At 30.9% G+C, this 20,928-nt stretch overlaps 3 protein-coding genes across 4 annotated transcripts; 2 read left to right on the forward strand and 1 right to left on the reverse strand.

Moving 5' to 3' along the window:
• The first annotated feature begins 507 nt into the window (after positions 1–507).
• Taf5 (TATA-box binding protein associated factor 5) lies at positions 508–4,436 on the forward strand. Its single transcript, XM_011059500.2, has 11 exons — positions 508–728; positions 868–1,053; positions 1,799–2,001; positions 2,092–2,288; positions 2,382–2,589; positions 2,657–2,776; positions 2,840–2,985; positions 3,065–3,202; positions 3,328–3,521; positions 3,708–3,999; positions 4,080–4,436. The coding sequence occupies exons 1-11, from the start codon at positions 666–668 to the stop codon at positions 4,292–4,294; spliced, it is 1,962 nt and encodes a 653-aa protein (XP_011057802.1). The 5' UTR covers positions 508–665; the 3' UTR covers positions 4,295–4,436.
• Positions 4,437–5,327: 891 nt separating this feature from the next.
• Positions 5,328–9,947, forward strand: LOC105148040 (NCK-interacting protein with SH3 domain). The gene is made up of 9 exons (XM_011059499.2): positions 5,328–5,725; positions 5,833–6,023; positions 6,451–7,338; positions 7,621–7,823; positions 7,902–8,005; positions 8,083–8,301; positions 8,371–8,543; positions 8,631–8,728; positions 8,870–9,947. The coding sequence occupies exons 1-9, from the start codon at positions 5,698–5,700 to the stop codon at positions 8,958–8,960; spliced, it is 1,995 nt and encodes a 664-aa protein (XP_011057801.1). The 5' UTR covers positions 5,328–5,697; the 3' UTR covers positions 8,961–9,947.
• A 375-nt stretch (positions 9,948–10,322) lies between these two features.
• On the reverse strand, positions 10,323–17,790 carry TpnCI (troponin C type I). 2 transcript variants are annotated; one of them, XM_087416674.1, is made up of 6 exons: positions 17,507–17,790; positions 16,154–16,184; positions 13,354–13,497; positions 12,953–13,072; positions 11,496–11,627; positions 10,323–10,688 (listed from the first exon to the last, which is right to left on the reverse strand). In XM_087416674.1, exons 1-6 carry the CDS (start codon positions 17,528–17,530, stop codon positions 10,660–10,662), a joined length of 480 nt encoding a protein of 159 aa, XP_087272800.1. In that variant the 5' UTR covers positions 17,531–17,790; the 3' UTR covers positions 10,323–10,659. The 2 variants fall into 2 exon arrangements, with proteins under 2 accessions (XP_087272800.1, XP_011057803.1); XM_011059501.2 differs by having other exon boundaries at positions 17,528–17,787.
• Between the last annotated feature and the right edge of the window lie 3,138 nt (positions 17,791–20,928).

Raw genomic sequence — 20,928 nt, forward strand, 5'->3', positions numbered from 1 at the left:
AGCATAAATATTTTTCATAAATAATAATAAATATCACGTACTTGATGACGATCCATGCACCTGTTGCGTTTCTCGCTCCACTCCAAACCTGCAGATGAGGAATGCTGATACCAGGATCTTCCAAATCGATCTGCGGAACTTAGAACGGCAAAAAATTGTCTGTCGTCGATTAAATTGTCTTTGCGTTAATGCAACATAACGCGACGTTACGAGATTACGATGGCGCGGAATCATTCCGAAATTCACTACCGATCGCGGCAACGAGTATATGATAGTAAAGTATGTACTAACAAACACATTTAAGAAAGAAAAAAGTCCTTGACAATCTCCCATGCACGAGATACGCTTCTGGAATATTCTAAATAATATAAAATCGCAGGGAACAGAACAACTCTAGCACGGAATTTGCAGTTCGTGGCGCGTTCTACGAGCGATAGCAAAATCTATTGAAATCACGAGAATCGCAATCTCGAGACCATCGATAATCGCGACCGTGGCGCCGCGCATTATTTCGGTGAAAAAGAATATAGTTCAGTTGGCTTCAGACACTTCGGAATTGGCTTCCGCTCGAGAAGTTTCTGCTTCGGAAAGTATGGGTTGGTTTTTGACTGTTTCAAATATTTGTTTCTCTTGGTTGTTATAATAATAGAGATAATCGTGTAAATATGGAAACCGATAAAAATACCATGCTCGCAGTTTTGCAGCTTTTGAAGAAGTACAATTTTAAGGTAAGTTAGAAAATGTTCTTTCGTCTCCAAATCCTAACCTGCATTCGGTGTTATTGAAAAATTTAATAAATAGATCTTTTTACTCACATGCATAATTAGAAACAAATAACTACGTATTTTTATTATTTTGTGTTTTTAGGGAACTGAAGAATTATTTAGAAAAGAAGCTAATCTTACTGATATTTCGATTGATGACTCTCAACAATCTGATTCTGATGTGACCAGTGTCCTTTCTGCTTATAAAAGCGAAGGTGATCCTGCACAATATGAGAAAGCATACAGCGAATTGAAAAAGTTTGTGGAAGGAGCTTTGGATATTTATAAGGTAAGTCGAAGTTATCACTAATATATATATGCGCAAGTATTTTATGTCAAATGTTACAACATAAATACATAGATTATATCACATCTATTCAAATCTTGGCTTATTTATAAGCTACATGTTTCTTTCTTTCTATCATCTCGTTGTATGAGAAAATAAAGAATAGATCCTAAAGTAGCTAGTTATAGAGTTTTAGTGTCTATTCTTTCTGTCAGTGTATGATCAATTTAAACTTCTGTTTCTTTTTTATTTTTATTTTCTGTTACTCAATGAGATAATGAAAAAAAGGGAGGGAGTATTTACGTATTTATGAACTACATTTTGAATAAGTCTGCTCATATATTATTTCATATAATAATTTATTATATAAAGTAATGATTTATATTTATTAAATCTCCTATTGCCTGGGCAATGTGTATACCTTTCATTAGTAATCTGTGTCTTAGAACTATTGTTAGTGCAATTTTTTATATCGTTCCAGAATGTATAAAAATTTCAATAAATTCTTGTGTATTTGTGAAAGCTTTAACAAGCTTTGTGACAGCTTTTTTCTTATTATAGAAATCGAATGTTTTACTTATTTTTTATAGATTTAAAATTATCAGAATTCACAATAAAAAAATCGATTATTTTTTTTGGAAATCTTATATTAATGATAGAAGATTAGTATAAGATATATAATAATAGCATTATAATATGAACTTGTAAGATTATATTATATTCTATACAAGATTATATATAATAATAGCATGAATTGGGAACCATATTATATCCAGTTTTGGTGCACATGTATTTGGAATTGGTTTATAATAATCATTCTCAAGAAGCAAAACAACTCATGGAAAAGTTCAGTGGAAATTTACAAGAATATTATCAGGATGACTTGAAAAGATTATCCAATGTAACAAAACGGGAACAAATGGCAGGGAATGAATTAACCGACACTTTTAAGTAAGCATACAAGCGAGCAATATATGATGAATGTTATTCAGATCTAAGTATAATTTAAACCTAAGTATCATTTGATATCTATACTTGCAGATCTAATCAGTTTATAATTAGAATGTCGAGGGATACCCTTTCGATACTAAAACGACATTTGCAAGAAAAGAAACATAGTGTTTTATTAAATATTATACAGGAGCATCTTTATTTTGATATGTATGAAGGTGTTGCTCGTAATAAACAACAGATAGAAGCAACATCTGGAGCTATGGTAGGAGAGGCTACTAGGCAAGGTATAAAATTTCTTTATTTGTAACAAGAGAATTATTCCTTATTTTTATGCTTTATATAAAAAAAATGTTTATTAACAAATTATTAAAATGTAGATAACAAGGTCAAAGTCTATTACGGACTTTTAAAGGAACCTGATATTCAATGTATGGAGCCAAATAAAGAAGAGGAAGATGATAAAGAAGGTGGTACAGATGGTGATAAACCAAAAAAGAAAAAAGCTAAAAAAGATCCCTTATTTTCAAAGAAGACGAAATCTGATCCGAATGCACCAGCTGTAGGCAGAATGCCGTTACCCAATCTGTAAGATAAATAAAGAATTAACAGAATGTTTCGCTTCGGTTTCACAATTTACATCTTTTCAATTTAGGAAAGATGCAGATAAACTGGAAAAAATTAAGTCCTTGAGGGAAGCGTCAAAGAGAGTCGTCCTTGGACCTGATACATTACCATCTATATGTTTTTATACTATGTTAAACACTGTTTACACGTAAGTATATGAAATTAAATTTTCTCATTAATATCCATTCCATAAATCTTCTTTTATAATTAGTGTAACAGCGGCAGAAATAGCAGAGGACTCAAGTTTATTAGCTACCGGATTTAGTAATTCTACCATAAAAGTGTGGAGTTTAATTCCACAAAAATTGAGGTTGATGAAAACGGGTGAATCATTACAAGATATTAATAGAGAAGCAGGTAACACACATAAAATCATGATAGAAGCCAATTTTTTTTACTTATATTATTCTAAAATGTGTTGCAAAAAACTTTGTAGAAGACGTATTAGTTAGAATGATGGACGAACGAACATCTGAAACTACGAAAAACCTGTATGGTCACAGTGGGCCAATTTACAGTCTTTCATTTAGTCCAGACAGAAATCTTCTGCTTTCGTCTTCAGAAGATACCACAAGTAAGATTTGATTATATTACTTAACTTGTTTATTCAATCATGTAATGAAAGTTATTAATGTAATTATTAATGTAATGTAGTACATTAAAGATAAATTAATTGGTGTAATAATTTTAATTGTTCAGTAAGGCTATGGTCACTGCACACATGGACATGTGTCGTTTGTTACAAAGGCCATTTATTTCCCGTGTGGTGCGTACGATTCTCACCGCACGGTTATTACTTTTCGAGTGCCTCGAATGACAAAACTGCCAGATTATGGGCGACTGACTCTCATCAACCATTACGAGTATTTTCTGGCCATTATTCAGATGTTGATGTGAGTTAACATTTAATATCATTAATTTATTTGTTTGATCATTCATTCGCTCGATAGTGCAATATCTTAAAATCGAGACTGGGCTTGTCCGCGAATTTAGCATGGTAAAATCGCGCGCTATCCACCGTGCTGCGTGCTCTGTTTGATCGTTAAATGAAATTAATTATTATTTCATCATCTTTATAGGTAATTCAGTTTCATCCAAATTCGAATTATATCGCGAGTGGTTCAAGCGATATGACCGTGAGATTATGGGATTGTGTAACTGGCAATCAAGTCCGATTGATGACTGGACATAAAGGACCAATTTTTTCTTTAGCTTTCTCAACAGAAGGTCGCTTTTTAGCTTCAGCTGGGGCAGATCATCGTGTACTTGTTTGGGATTTGGCACACGGTCACCTTGTTGCAGCCTTATCTGGTCATACAGGGAATATTCATTGTTTATCGTTTAGTCGGGATGGCAATATTTTAGTCTCAGGTATTTTCATCATTCATCACTTTACGTAAATCAAATAAAAATGTATCGAATAACAATAATCGATTGCGTCACTTTGATAGGTTCCTTGGACTGCACACTGAAATTATGGGATTTCATAAAATTAGCAGAAGAAATGAGTTTGGAAGATGTCAACGTTTCGCACAATCCAGATGTAAAAACAAACTCGGAATCTTATCTACTACGTACCTTCCCGACAAAAAGCACATCTGTCCTAACGCTACATTTTTCACGTAGAAATTTATTACTGGGTATTGGCATGTTTGAATCGACATAACCCACGGAGATTTTACGCCCATGTAATTTATCGTTACATAAATCAAAATATAACTTAAATCTATATATGTACAGATAATTTAAGTACAAATAATCTATGAAATGTATCATAAAAGTTATTAATAAATTTTTCACATTTATTATTTTCTTAGTGTTGTCACTATTAATAAATGCAACATTCAATTTTTCTTGATATATGATAAAATATGATTCGGTAGAAGTTATATTTTATTTAATATTGATAGTTTACTGAAATAAATGTGCTTTATTTGTATCTAAGCACTTTCGTTTGATATGTTTATCATTGTGTAAATTAAAGTTTGAGTAAAAGAAAATTATACTGTAAAAATCGATCTATTTTTTACTCAGTAAAAGGTAGACCGATTTTTACAGAAATCTAATTTTATACTGAAAATTGCTTATTTTGAGTATTAAAATACTATTGTTCAGAAAGTACTTACACATAAATTTATGATGAAAATTTTTTTCAGAATTTTTATATAAAATTAAAATTAAAAAATTTTAGAATTTTTAATTTTTTAACTTCAAAAATTTTTTCAGATTTTTTGTACAAATTGAAATACTCTTTAGAAGTACCAAAAAATATCTATATCTCTTTTCTAGAATTTTTCATATGTGCGAATTCTGACGTTTCTAAGATTTCCTATAATTTATGATGAAATGTTATAAAATCTAAACAAGTTTAAGGTATTTTTTCCAAAATTATAGAATTTAAAACATCTCAGAATTTATATATATATATATGAAGAATTCTAACAAAAGATATAGACTTTCTCAGTATTTCTGAAAAGAATTTTAATTTGTATAAAATTCTGAGATAAATTTTCACCAAAAGGAAAACAGTAACTTATTTCAGTACTTAATAATAATAATAAAATAAAATTTCTTAAATCTTATAGCATTTTTCATTGCATATCAAAATAGAGTAAGTATTTCATCTTATTGAACAACAGTGTTTTTAATACTCAAAATATAATGTATCTTTCAGTATTAAATTTCTATAAAACGGGAGCGGGTATGATACGCACGATCGATAATTCGCACGAATTTGTAACTCGTGCAATAGCATGCGATAGCGAACGGGTGAATGGGTGAACGGCGATAGTTCGACGAATTCAATGTCGATCTCGCAGTAATTGCCGATCCGTGATCCGTGTATCAGTAGAGTCGGTACTATCAATTGCAAGCGAGAGGTGATTAATATACACGCGCACACACGGAAAGGCCGGTCGGAGCAAAAAATCATTGACAGAAAAAGGCAAGTAGTAGGGAAATGAGATGTCCAAACGCGAACGAAAGTAAGTAGGCGGTTCTCTAGCATTCTGGTTTTCACCTGGGCGTTGTCGCCGTTGAGACCGTCGCATTTCACTCTTGCTTTCCACGATGGACGATAACAGCGCGACGAGGTTAGGTAAGCTCGCCGTATTTATATTCCTTCGGAGGCACACATTCGAGACATATATATATTTTTTTTTCGTTTTCTCGTTTCTCTCTCTTTACATTTTATATATTTTACAGCTGCAGATAGCTATGAAATGGTTAAGGCCGTGTACGACTTCAAGGCCACATTTGCCAAGACTCTCAGTTTCCGGGAAGGTGAATATTTCATTCTGCTACAGCGTAATGTTAAGCAGAAAAACTGGTGGCAAGTTGTAAACAGAGGAGGACGTCTGGGCTACATACCCTCCAATTATGTTGCCTCTGTGAAGGTATGCGAAACTTGTTTTGAGACATATACGAATATTTAAGTCTATTCTATTTAGCTGAACTATTTGCATAGTGTATCTTTCCCCTTTTCTTTTCATTGTAAAGAAAAAAAGGTCTATTTTTTTTAGCTAAACTTTTTGCATCTTTTATTTTTTCCTCTTTTTCTCTCCATGTAAAAAAGAGAAAAAAGATTGGAAAGTATGAAAAGTATGAAAAGTTCAGTTAAAAAGAACAGACCTAAAGAAAAAACATGAACTGTGCAAGATATTTAGCTAAAAAAAAGAACTGTTCTTTAACTGAACTTCTTGCATAACTTATGTTTCTTCTTTCTTTTCACATTAGAAAGAAAAAAAAATGAATTGTGTGAGAAATTCAGCTAAAAAGAATAAATTTTAAAATAGGTCTATTGTATTATCAATTGATTCATAGGCGCAGCCCCAGTTCCTGATTGATTTTTTGAAAGATTGTATACTGACTTTAGAAACGGAAATTAAAAAGGATAGCGAGTCGGTGCAGCCTGACAAGCAAGATCTCTTAGCGAAGCTAACAGAAAGGAAGAAACAAATCGAACTGAGCAAAAAGTCCAAAAAACAAGCGCCTAAACCACCAGATTTAGATTGCAGCATTATGTCTAAAGAAACACATTCTGTGATTGCTTGTGACAATACAGAAGCAGATGTTAGATCAGCGCCAAGCAATACCTCTTACGCAACTGCACAAACAACTCTCCGCAGTAATAATACAGATCATATTCCAGCAATTGCACAATGTCAACGGCCGAATGAAGATGAGCAACGTGTTCAATCACTTCCTCGTCAAACGTCTTCGGACATTGTTCAAAAAGTCCAGACATCGGTTACTGAAGTTCGTAAAACCTCTTCGCAAGGTAGCATACAAAACATATGCAGCAGCTCACCAAATAAAAGCAATTCGCCTGCTAAGAACAGCTCGCCAATAAAGAGCAGTTCTTTACAAGCTATTAACTCGCAAAGTGCTTACCAATTGCTCGATCAAGTACGCAGAAATACTCAACTTAGTCATGAAATGTCGAAAGTAGCAGTCACAGTTGTAGTGTCTAGCCTGCAGCAGTTACTGCCAGAAACTGTAAGTCATTACCTCGATGCTTTGCTGCATCAGCTACAAACACCATTGACTGTGTCAAAAATGAATATAGAAGAAACTTACGACGCTAATAGATTGAAAATTATTTTTATCGAATTGACTTCGTGCAAGGAAGATTCGCAGCAAAGAAGTTGGATGCTTTATGAAGATGAGTCTATTATTGTGGAATATATCAAAGAATTGACCGAAATATTGGTATATTTTTATTTTATGAAATGAGGCAATAAGCTTAAATTATATATAATTAACAGCTTAAATTATATCGACGTCACATGCTTAGTATTAAATTTAACTTTCAATATTGCTTGTTTCTAACGCTCTTCAATTAAAATCTTTTTTCAAATTTACATGAATGCTTTTAAAAATATATTTGTGTGTTAGTCTTAATATTAAAAATGTGATATAAATATTTACTTGATTTACTTGATTTAATTTGATTGTATTATTGATATAATTCATACGTTTATCTTCTTTCAGACTAATGCTGATGCAAATGTATCGAGATATGTTTTAAGGCAAGATCGATACAATGGCGTAACTATATTAATACAATATTATCAAATGGAGACTAGATGGACTATTAGACAATTGTTATTGCAATCATTTGGCGTTATGTGCAGTTTAGATCCAGTGGTACTAACTATAATGTTAAATAGTATTCTACCAATGGAATTAGCAAGGTATGAGTAATAAGACATTTAATAATGAAGTATATCTAACTAATATTTAATTAATAACAAAAATTCTGGTTTTTATAGAGATATGAAAAGTAATCCCAGGAATGTATTAAGATTAAATTATTCTTCGTTGTTGCTTACAATGATTTTTTCAATGGGTGAACCCATGCCAGTTACGCATTTAGGTGAATAAAATAGATCATACAATATCATTATTAAAAATAAAAATAAAAATATATATTTCTTATTGATTCGTTTTTAGAACAACTTGGCTCAGATTTCATATCGTTCCTGCTGGACCTAATAGAAACACCACCTGATACAGATCTGGAAGATCAAATTCCAGATTTGTTCATAAATTTGATATTATCCTACAATTTACAATTTACAACTTCTGAGAATATCGTTCTAAACGCCTTACGTGAGCGAACTGTAGCCAAGACATTTACTGAAAAAATTTTATTTCTTCTTAATAGAGAAGGTAAACTTATTTACAAATAATATGTATGTCAGAAATAATTCGAGCTGACAAACTTCTACCTTACCGCAGAGGATCCGGTACGAATATTTGATCACGAGCCACAACCGCCGCACTCTGTACTAAAACTTTTTGTCGATTTATTTAGTAACGATGCCATAGCAAGTCTCTTTTACACTAACGACGTAAAAGTTCTTATCGACATCATACTACGACAACTTTTTGATATGTTTCCGGGTGATAAGGTATTACATTATGTTGTGTTATAATCTTATATTGGACTTGTTAAAAATATATGTATTTAATATGTATAATTTAATATGTAATGACAGCGTAGAGAATATCTTGAACTTTGCCGCCGAGTTCTACGCACATCCAATTATAATGAGCATCGTCATCGATCTGGAGATTTATTAAAATGTTTTACAAGGTAAAGATTTAGATGCATAAATGTGTCCTCTTTATTACAATTTATTATAAATATTAAATAATTAAATATTAATATTATAAATATTATTATTATCGTATTATATAAAACTTTATTATATGTATATCTTGTACTCTACACTAGGATATTTTGCGAGGAAACGGCAGACAGTCATGAAGACCAGCAAGTAGTACGCGAAATTAGCAACGAATTTCCACATTTGTTCAAAATGTGACATTTAATTCCCTCGTCTGATCAAGATTTGGACGAAGATGACTTGCAAACTCTTGTTTAAGTAGCTCTGAGAATTTATTAACGGTAAGAAGAAAAACAAATTTTGTTAATAGCCTTTACGGCTTTGAGAATTTATTAACAGTAAGAAGAGAAACAAATTTTGTTAATAGCCTTTATGGCTGTTCTATATTTTATGTAGTAAAAAGAAACGCACACGTAGCTTATGAAGTGATAATGATATGTTTTATGACTGCCATAAAAATCTTCATTCTGTTGGTGCTACAAAACGTTACTCTTTGTGTAAATGAACTATTTAGTAGGAAAGATATATGAAATTATTATACATGCGTAACGTATGAAACATAACAAAGAAATCCTTTTCATTCTTATTGTGAGGACCATTGATATCGAAGCATTCCAACATAATTAAATTAAATTACATTTAATATAGTTGATAATAATATATAAGTAAAATAATTTATATATAGAGGTTATATATATATTGAGATAAAACTTTAATATAAACACATGCAGCTGGTACATACATTTCTGTGTATATTGTTAAAAAACGGAGAAATTAAATAAAATTATTAGTATTATTTCTCCATAAAGTTTAGTCTAGTCCACGTCTATATATGTCAGAACACAATATTCTAAGTCATAGAAATTACATAAATTCTAGCTTATATTTTATTTTCCAGAGAAGTACCAATACTTTCTTCAAATATCATTATTTTGCAAATATTTTTATCGTAAAAAAAATAAAATTTTAGGTAAAATTCGTACGGACTTACTTATAAGACTTACTAGGTGCCACTTTAATCAGTAAACTTGCTAGTCTATGATTAGTAACTATATTTTTTTAAGCATGTTATTCTACGTTATGTTTTACTATCAACATGTCAATTATAAAGAAATCTCAAATTTAATGTGATTATAATTAAATGTTAAATAAATAAAAAGTTTAGCTCGTAACTGTCACATAAAATATTGCTCTTTTTCTTTTTCTCCATAACTAACAATTTAAAATCTAACTTTTAAAAAGTCAATTTATAATATAATAAATGATTATATCGATTTTTTTACTTGTATTTTTGTTATCTAATATGAAAATTGTTAGGAGCCATAATCTAAAAATAAATTATCTATTTGTTCATTATGTAATAAAAAAAAAACAAAAAAGATAAAAGAATATAAAAATAAAACATTTAGAGATTTTAGTCGAAATAGAATGAAAAAATGTGCTTGAATACAGATATTAAAAAAAAATATTAGTCTCTAAATAGGTAAAAAAGTATTACAAATTTTCTGTCCGTATATACAAACACGAGGAAAGTAATTTACATTATTAAATAAGAAGATATTATATTAGATTTTTATCTTGTTTTATTAACAATAAATATTCTAATTTTTCAATGAAAAATTCCAAGTAATTCTTATGTAAGTGTATGAAAGTAAAATTTATTGTTTTATAATAAATATGACGTATGTGTATAAAAGCAAAAAGTACAATTCATTCGATGCGACATTTATGACGGAATTTGCTTTCGAGACTAATCATAAAATAGAAAATATCTCTGTGCGAATAAACTCGATGTGCATTAATTCCTCATAAACACGCGAATGATTAATTTCAAGACATGATTGCATGGATTGCATAAGTGTCTTTAGATTCAAAAGCAGTTCACCATTCAAGATGATTATTCACCGGTCATCATCTCCATAAACTCTGAAAAGAAAAAATACAATATATATTATAATAATGTTCATTTTGTTGATATATCTCCCTTTTAATTAGAAACGCAAAAAATTTTCTTTCTTATAAGCATTTAATTATATGTCGCTAAATTATAGTTTGTTGTAAGAAAGTCACTTAATTTATTGTAAGAAATACAAATAAGTACTAAGAATCGAATTTCACATCTAATTTGCTACAAATCTTTCTATTATTTCAAGGAATTATTATAAATCTTTCTACATTTCAATATTTCTTAATATCACATGCGAAATTCATTGGAAATTGGAACGGACGTGTGATTTTGATAAATCGCTGCGATTTATTAAGTACGAATATAAAAATAGACAGAATCGCAAGATCAGTGGCATCCTCGATCTGCCAACATATAAATAAATCGTTTGGCTTTCTGTTCAACTTATATGACATTGATATACGCTGACACATGCTTATTCTTCATAAGAAATGAAATGTTGAATCTTTCAATTAAATATTTTTTGTTTTATAAATTTCATAACTGATATTATATCAAAAATATTAAAATCAGCATAGTATCGAAAGATCAATGACTTTATAAAGAAATTATCTTCTTCGATAAAATTAGTCTAAAATTCTTTATCTTATATATAGATTTATCTTATATATTAACGACCAGAAAAAACAGGAAAAAATCAGGGAATTTTCTTTTCTGTTTCGCTAATCCTGTCATGGGAGATTATTGTCTTACAAGTTATATTGTAATTTATTAGACATTATATTTTATAATTTGAAAGAGAAGGAAGAGGAAAATTTAAAACATACCATCAAAATCTACTGTACCGGAACCATCAGAGTCGATTTCTTCGATCATCATGTCCAATTCTTCTTTCGTCAGTTGATCATCCAATTCTCTTAGGATTTCGCGTAGGCACGTCGTTGGGATGTAACCATTACCTGGTAGAATAAGGTATGTACAGAGAATCACAAACTTTTTCTATAGAGAAATTTAATATTGGAAAGTAGTGATTACTTATTTTAAGTATTAAGTATTGATAGGCATATTTTCTTTACTTGAACCGGGTATTTCAGCGACAAAAAGGAGGTAAAAATTGATGAATATCAAAGATTAATTTTCATCACGTGATCCTTTTAATTGTCATTGAAACGGCTGATTTGAGCAATTCTTGGAAATGTATCTTTAAATTGAATTTCTGTAAGAATTTTTGTAAAGATTTTTTAAAGATTTAGTAATATTTAAGTGATGTACGCATGAAATAATTGTAATATGATTAATATAATATCATCTTTCTTCTTGCACTCGTAAGAATCTGAGAATATCGTTACATTGCTGCATTATTTATATATCCTTAGACTCTATTTTGGCATGTAGTACTCATCTCCCTTTCACTTGACACAAATAGTAATTGCAAAATTTATCCGCTCCTCAATATTTATCTTCTCGGTGCCAGTTACGTTAAAATATATACGTTACACCCTCAACATAATCGTAATTCATGAAAGATGTATTACGACATTCTTGGCTCTCGGCCGTCACGTGAGCTTCCTCTGTCGGGAATCTCCGACTTATTTTTACGTTCGCATATAACGAAACTGATGCGAACTTAATGCGCCTGTTTGTACAAACGTATTCTGAAATTTCCTCGACGCATATCTCACGCTTGTCACGCCAAGTCTTTTCACACTGTAAAACTGATTTGTTTCTTGAAATAAAATATCTACTATCATATGGCAACCTCATTTCAGAGACTACATATAAGAAAGGAACATGAGAAAAGTCAGAAAAAATAACTTAAGAGTTTAAAACTTTTTTATCTTAAAAAAAAAATCATATGGAAAAAGTTGACAAATTTTTAAAAAGCATAATACTTTACCGCTATGTCGAAAGAGTATTGATTTTATTATTTTCATGTAAAGAATTTTAGATTGATCGTATTAAAAAATATTAAAAATCAGACTCGAAAATTATATATATATATATATTTATTTATTACAATTATTAAGAAATTAGAAAAGTGTCTTAAATATTATATATGATGCGTTTGCATAATTTATGTCAAGACGTGTTATTTTCACATTTCTAAACATTGATTGCTGTTTTTGAAATCTCTACGAATAATCTGAATTTATAAAAAAAATAATTACTGTTATTAAAATGATTGTTAGCCATGCCTTCACTGAAGAAACTTCATAAAATAACGAGCTTTATCCAATATTTTAGTTTTATTACGAGTCTCGTAACAACGTAACGTTGTTATTACCTTCCTTGTCGTAAAGCCTAAAAGCTTCTCGTAGTTCCTTTTCCAGCGCCTCAGCGTCCTCCTCAACAATAAACTTCGCTGCCAACGTGACGAATTCATCAAACTCAAGCCGCCCAGATTCTGCAAGCGAATATTATATGTGGTGTGCAAAAGTACAACGAATTCTATAAATAAAATTACTGCGAGAGATACTTTGTTACGGTACATTAAATCGTGCGACATTTGACAACAACTCGGTAGAGACCGTTCATAATGTGTGTAAACACTTTAAAAATAGAGAGATAAACAATTGTTACGTTTGGTCAATAAATATTCTTTAAATAGACTTCGGGATTCGTCGTACGTGTTGTAACATTGTTGATGTTGCGCCGTAGATAATTAATACAATTAATGATATTTACTGTCGGCGTCGACCTCGTCGATGAGCTCGTCCAAGATTTTCTTGTTGAACGGTTGTCCCATTAACCGAAGAATATCAGCGACCATTTCAGTAGGGATGCTGCCGCTCTTTCCACTGTCGAAGCTATCGAAAGCTTTGCGCAGAACTGCAAAAAATTATATTTTCGCATTAAAAAACATTTTATTATCCGATTTCCGCGAATTCAAAACAGACAATAGCAAAAATAAAGAAATTTTTTACGAACTTTTTTATTTAACGAATTTTTCTTTAATTATTGAATGTGTGTAGCTAAAATTCGACGGTTCGCAAAGAAGATTCTTCAAAAGAAATAAAAGATCTCTCTTTTCTTCTACAGTTAATTTTGCTAACAATAAAGCGTTCGGTTAAAGACATTAAACGGGGCGATACAGATTTAGATCGTATGTTAACGTCCTTCCGGGACGGTTGGCGCTGAGCTTATTTGGTCTGATCGGTTCGCATCAATGGGTTACGTGATATTTATTTATCGTTATTTTATCTTATGTAAGCCGCGCGCGATTACACGGTTCACATCACACGTGTCATTTGGGTCTTACGACATTTTCGACGAATCTATATTGCATTTGATTTAATTTGATTTAACTGCTCCGATTTAACGCGCGATCCAGATTTTGAAAGTTCTTTCGACATTTACGTTACTAGTATCGTGTTACCGTATGGTATCTTCTTACTCCAGTTTTCCTTATTTTTAACCCTAACGCGAAATTATTCGGCGATAAGCCAACTTTTGTGTAGCAATCGTAAGGAATATTAATGCATATGTATTAATATCTAATTTAATGTATATTGGAACATTAGGTATGTAATTATTACTCTTTGTGTGTGTTTATGTGAACATAAATAAAAATTTATTATATTTCTTCAGTTCTTAATTATATCATATTTGTTAGTATATTAAAAAAATATCAATTTTGAATTTTATATAATTTAGGACAACCATATAGAAATTAAATTTGAATAACGATTGAAAGGTTTATCTTTCTCCTTTAAAAATTTCTCGATTTTTTTCACTGAGATACTTAACTTTTTGTGCGAGAAAATCACAAGTGTCCATCAGCTGTTTATTCATTTAGTCTTTATTTATATCAAATATATATAATTACATATATCACTTACAATTATAGTAATATTAATTTTATGTACATAATAAATTCCTATTTCTGTAAATACACACATACGTATATATTTTGTGTAACATATATGTGAAAGTTTTGGAACGTTTGGTCATGGTCGCATTTACGTGGTCAGTCAATCCTGTTATCAGCGAAGCGTGAAAAAACTACATCTTCCGGTGTATTTTCGGTACGTTTCCCGAAGAACCGTATCTCGTTCGAGGGCTATATTCGTAACTCGCGGGAGTTACGTCTCGAATGTTCCGTGTATTACTGCGTCTTGATTCAGCGACGGGAGGCTGCGCGCGATTCCAGACGTCCGTCTTAAAACCTCGGAGCGCGAGAACGCGAATATGCAATCGCAAATCGGATTGGAAAAGAAAACGAGAAGCTTATCTTTTCTTCCTCCTATTCTCTGTTTTTTTCTCCTATCCTTTATCACGGTTTTTCCCTTCTATTTTCGTTTCGATATATATTCGTGGAATCGATCGTCGTCGTCTTTGTCGTCGTGCGAGACGCTGCTTTTTCATTCCATTCTACGTAGCTATACATAGCTGCGTTCTCCGCAGTTGCCCCCGATCGGATCAAACGCATAAATAAACTCGGCGAAAGCATTGAAAATTTATCCGTGCTCGACGCTCAATTGCCATGTTCCATTTGTAAGAGAGAGCTCTATTTTTGATCCCGAAGCCACCGTCGCGATATTAAAAATGATTCTATACCAGCACATTTTTTTCGTTGTGGAGAGATTGCAATTTAAATACTTTTACTTAAATCTGCTTGTATATTCGGTATAATCGTGACTGATGGCTCAGTTCCACAATTCACGGCTTACTCTTAACCGTGAATTGTAAAACTGGACTTATGTCTCGTTATATTTAATGGATATCGAAACTGACGATATTATTAAATCGTAAAAATTCATCTTTTAATACGCGTCTTATCAAAGCTATAATAATGTATCGCGATAAGCATGAAATAATTTCTAATAAAATCTTTAACTTCACGGTATTAAATTCTAAATGATATGTATAGATGGCTAGATTTATGTCTATTTGTTCTTGGCGTTCTACCTTTGTTTATTCCCTGGATTTTCTTGAAATATATGAGGATATCTATTTCTGTGTTATAGCAACTGCGAGATCAATAGATAAGTTTTGATCGCTTCGTTGTCTGCCTTGTAAACAAAGTATTCAATTTTCAAAACTGATATAAACATTTAAAAATTTTAACATTTGAAAATTGTAAAATAAAAAGTATTTTTTAAGAAAGATAATATGTGATTCAAATAAAATTGCTTTATATTTTTTGTACTATCGATTATTATTAATCAATTTAGAATTATTGTTATTGCGATTTTATTGGAAATTTTACTAGATTTTTGTAGATATTATTAAATCGTAAAAATTCATCTTTTAATACGCGTCTTATCAAAGCTATAATAATGTATCGCGATAAGCATGAAATAATTTCTAAAATCTTTAACTTCATGATATTAAATTCTAAATGATATGTATAGATGGCTAAATTTATGTCTATTTGTTCTTGGCGTTCTACCGTTGTTTATTCCCTGGATTTTCTTGGAATGAGGATATCTATTTCTGTGTTATAGCAACATATTAACAAGTTGCTTTGAATTTAAATACATACCGGCAAGTTGTTCTGGCGGCAGCTCATCAGCCTGTAAATGGCAAAAATTACGATAAAGATACAAATTATCGAAGTATAAAGTATTTTTTTAGATACTCCACATTGGACTTCAAAAATCTTCATCAGTCTTATCAATTAAAAGTCTTATTACACAAAAATTGTTACACAAAAATTTTAAGTACATTTATTTATCAATCGAAAATCTTTATCATTTTTCTAATCGTAATTATTACACACACAAATTGTTAATTTAAGTGAATTTTTTCAATTAAAAATAACCAGTTACTTTTGGAGTCCACACAACAGATATATTCTGAATATATCATATGAATTCTACAGATTGTGATATCTGTAAGTTGTTCCTGTGATATAATTTGGACATTTCTGCTACAAGGGAGGAAACATTCGTGCTCTGTTAAATTTCATTCAAGAAGTTTTGATCTTTAAAGTCTTCGTTAAACAAGTTAATCTTTTTTTTCAAATCATAAATACGAATACTATTTTGTGATTTTAGATTATAATATATGTATATATATTTTACACAAGATAGAATTTTTATGCGTGCAATTCTGAGCATGCTAAAATATTGAAACTTTTTGATATAAAATATAATTATAATCAAAAATGTTCACTATTTTTAATGATTTTATGGTGACAATGTGATTATTGTTAAAAAATTATTGTTCAATTTATCGAAAAGTCTCAATCATTCTACTCAAACATACCGGTTACAATTTATGAATTAAAATAGATTTATTCAAACCGTCGCTTTAAACAATCCACCTTAAGCTGTAATGTAACAGCCGCGGAAAGAATCAATTTTTCACACCAATCAATTTTTCGATCAATATTATATCACAAATATATTTAGGATAATGAAACACATTTTATTTTCAACGGTTTTAAAGAGACGGTTCCGTCAATTCGCCGTTTAAGAAACAATCACGTTTTTCCAGAATCTCGTCCATCACGTTTCCAAAATAATCTCTCTCAATCAGAAGTGGTTGATCGGTTAGACACATTTTATCTAAGCGTGCTAGAAAATCCGAGCACGAAATGTACACTGTTAATCGCTACTGAATCACGATGCATAAAAAATAAAACAAAAAATAAAACAAAGATCATCAAGAGATAGATTAGAAAGAGGGAAGATTCATTTATAATTAAATGCCCAGGCGGCACGTGCAAATAATTTTTAACGATATTCAAATAAATTGAAAGATAGAAAGATAGAGGCAGTGATAGTAAAGAGGAGAGAGAGAGAGAGAGAGAGCACGGTTAAAAAATACAACAAATAACTACGTAAGTATAGACAGCAGGAAAACGTGTGTGTTTACCAGGGCGACGACTTACAATATCATCGATAGAACATACCATGGTGGCGGCGCGAAATTCGATTGTTTTCTTTTCTCTTTTTTTTTTTTTTACTCTACTTAAGACACCGAGGTGTTACTCGACCGATTTCGACCCGAGTCTCGTAGGCGCGCGGCTTGCTTTCAAGGAGGATTTACAAACGAAAACGATGAGATCGATGAATCCAAGCCTCTTCGTCGATTTGACGCACTGCTACGAGACGACGTAGCGTCGCGATAATATTCGAATGGGGCGATATAGCGGTTGCGTGACCGATCACGGACCGCGCCCCAGTCTGGCTCCAGCCAATCGTCGAGGACGCGTTTGCTGCCTCTTTAGCGGGACTTCGAAACTGCCTCCGGGAAGGTGCTTGTGCGCTATTTCTGGGAATGGTGTATCAGCGGGACGATGTATCAGCGAGACGGACTCAAGGCGGCTCCTCTTCGTCTCGCGTTCGCCTGTGGGATCCGGTAACGCCGGCGACGAGAGCTTTGACGTGAAATGAACCTGATCGTCGTTTGAATCGATATTTTTTTAATTCGGAAATACACCCTTTTCCGATGCAAAGGCAAAGTTACGTAAAAGGAAAGAGCAGTACTGAAGTACTAAAAATTTAGATAGATGTAAACTTTGTTGGACTATTGAAATACTTATTCTTAAGCATGATGAATGATGCTGCAAAAAGTTTTGACATTCCAACAACTTGAGTATCCTATATGATTATTTTGATAGTCCAATCAATTATTTTCAGATTTGTATCTAGCTAACTTTTTGGATATTTCAGCAAAACTATTCTTGCCGTGTAAAAAAGAAAGAGAAAAGAAACTGTTATTAAATCGGGGAGATAATTAGAAATTTAGATTATTGAAAATTTTAATTTTGAAAAAAATGAATATTTAATCAAAGATACCAGCGATATTGATAAAAAAATAAATAAGATAAAGATGGAGCAAAATAAGGTTCTGATTTATTTAAGATAATAAATAACTGCTAAAAAAACTCTAGTATACTTTACAGAAATCTAATACTAGTCAATTTAATAGTGAAAGACAATAATTAATTTATTTTAAGTATTAAAAGTATTGTTTAATACTTTAGTACTCCAAACATGTAATTAATAACTGTCTTTCTGCATTATATTGATTTGTATTAGATTTCTGTAAGGGATTTGAGGCACAGTGTAAGTTTTTATTAGATTCTCGTATTCATGCGATTACAACCCTGCACGAACATAGCATTATACCTACTACTGCAGCGGTACGAAAATAGAGAATGAAAATCCCGCGGTTGGAGTAAGCGACAGTAAACCGTCAGTACGTATGGTGTACCGAACGAATCGGATGTCAAACTTGTTATTTGGAATCAAGACAAAAATCTATGCAACAATAGAAGCGAAAGCGACTTGGAACGAAAAATAACCGCAACGAGTTAAATCCTCCTTGCAAAAAGAACAACGTAATAATAACGAATTCTTGAAAGCAGAATGTATCCAATTATTTCATAAATGATATTAATTAGAGTATTTTGCTTGCTTTCAAGGGAAAGAAAATAATTATGCTTCCGAGTCAGTTTCGAGCGTTCGTGAAATAATTTCAGTTGATATTCTATGATTAAATAAAAATGTTTTAAATAAGAATATATGCAATCATTGTGAGTTGAATCCTTTTTGAAAAAAGATTATCTTAAATAATTGTTTTGCAATGTATTATAATTGTAACATTTTACTTATTTAGAAGGAACAACAACAATAAAATATCTGAATACATCGTTATAGAATGTCTTTGCAACCATAAAAGTCTAGGTAAAAATAAAAAGTTTAAAACATTCTTGTATATCTCTTATCATTTTGATAACACAGTTATATTATAGTTGAATGTTGTATCCAAATACTAGAAATCGCTTCGAGATTTTGGATGGAGAAAGAATTAATAAATTGCAATTAACAAACACGTGATTAGTTATTTCTTTCTTCATCCGAAATTTCAGAGCGATTTTTAGTATCGCGAATAAGGCTTAGAAATATAAAAATCAATTCTTTTCTAAGTCTTATGTTTGCGATGCTAGAAATCGCTAGCTTTAAAAAAAAATTTATTCCCTTCACGTGCGTAAGAGTATTTATAAAAAATAGAATGCGTATCTTATTTTATCTTGTATTACAACATGCAAAATTCATCAAAATCAAAGAGGATACATTTGATATGTTTTCTTCAGAGTCAGTTTCGGGCATTAGCATTTGAAGATTCCGATTAATATCTTGCAATTAAATAAGAAATGCATTGAGATGTGTGTTTCTCAATAGGATACGCATGTTCTGAGATTACATATCTTCGCATACGTGTGCCAGGTAGATCTTTCCGGATACCCCGACACATGACGGGGATGAAAGATGGAATGCAAAGATACGAATGGACATTTGCCAAGTGAAAACTTGTGCGCGGACAGTGCTCTACGCGAAAACAATAAACAACCATCCTGTATCTGAAATAAACTGAAGAACGGTCATTTATCATTATTTTTTTGAGAATGCGCTACACAAGTCATGACAGATTGAAAGTTATGCGGCTTGCGTTATATTGCGCTAATACACGTACTCAATTAGTATTATTCTTGAAACAAAAACACGATGTTTATTTGCTACGAAAATGGCAGCTTCTATACGTTGCATTTCGATACGTTTAGTCACTTTAATTCGAGGCACGCGTATGCAACGTTGATAAATTGGAATCGCTCTCTTCTGCGAGGATCTCTAATACTTACAACGTATTAAGATTAAAAAATTTTCGATCAAAGGATATATAAAAATAAAGTAAAATGAAACAATTATTTTATGTTTCAATATAAACTTTTTATTATAATACATTTTTAGAAAAATGAAATAATTTTTTTGTATTATTAAAAAATGTTTTGAATTTGTATTTTTAAAATAGACGATTGGTAAAATTTATTTTTCAGAACTGAAATTTAATTTATGTGGAAAAAATCTACCAATGAAACTATTTACAATAAACCATTTTAAGAACAAAAACTTAATATATTTTTTAGTAACGTAGAAATTCATTGATCCAAAAAATGAACTATTATTTTTTGAAAATTATAATTTAGAATTATAATTTAGAAAATGTAATATTTCTTCTTTTAATTACTTTCTTAGAAAAACAATTAGATAATTACATTTAAAATTTAATTGATAAAAATCTATAAATAATACCTTTTATTTTATGAAATTTTAATGCAAAAAAATTTTAATACAAAATTTTACTTTATGAACAATTATTTATAAGTAATTTTTCTTGTGAATTCTTTCTACATTTTGTTATCCAAAATTGTCATATTTTTGCTGACATTCTATCACGACATTTGCAGCAGACATTTTCAAAATCTATTTTCGATAGATTTGGCTAAGGGAGTATTGTTGATTTTTA

The sequence above is a fragment of the Acromyrmex echinatior genome, chromosome 2 (assembly GCF_024713525.1).
Source record: "Acromyrmex echinatior isolate Ae372 chromosome 2, ASM2471352v2, whole genome shotgun sequence".
Taxonomy (NCBI): Eukaryota; Metazoa; Arthropoda; class Insecta; order Hymenoptera; family Formicidae; genus Acromyrmex; species Acromyrmex echinatior.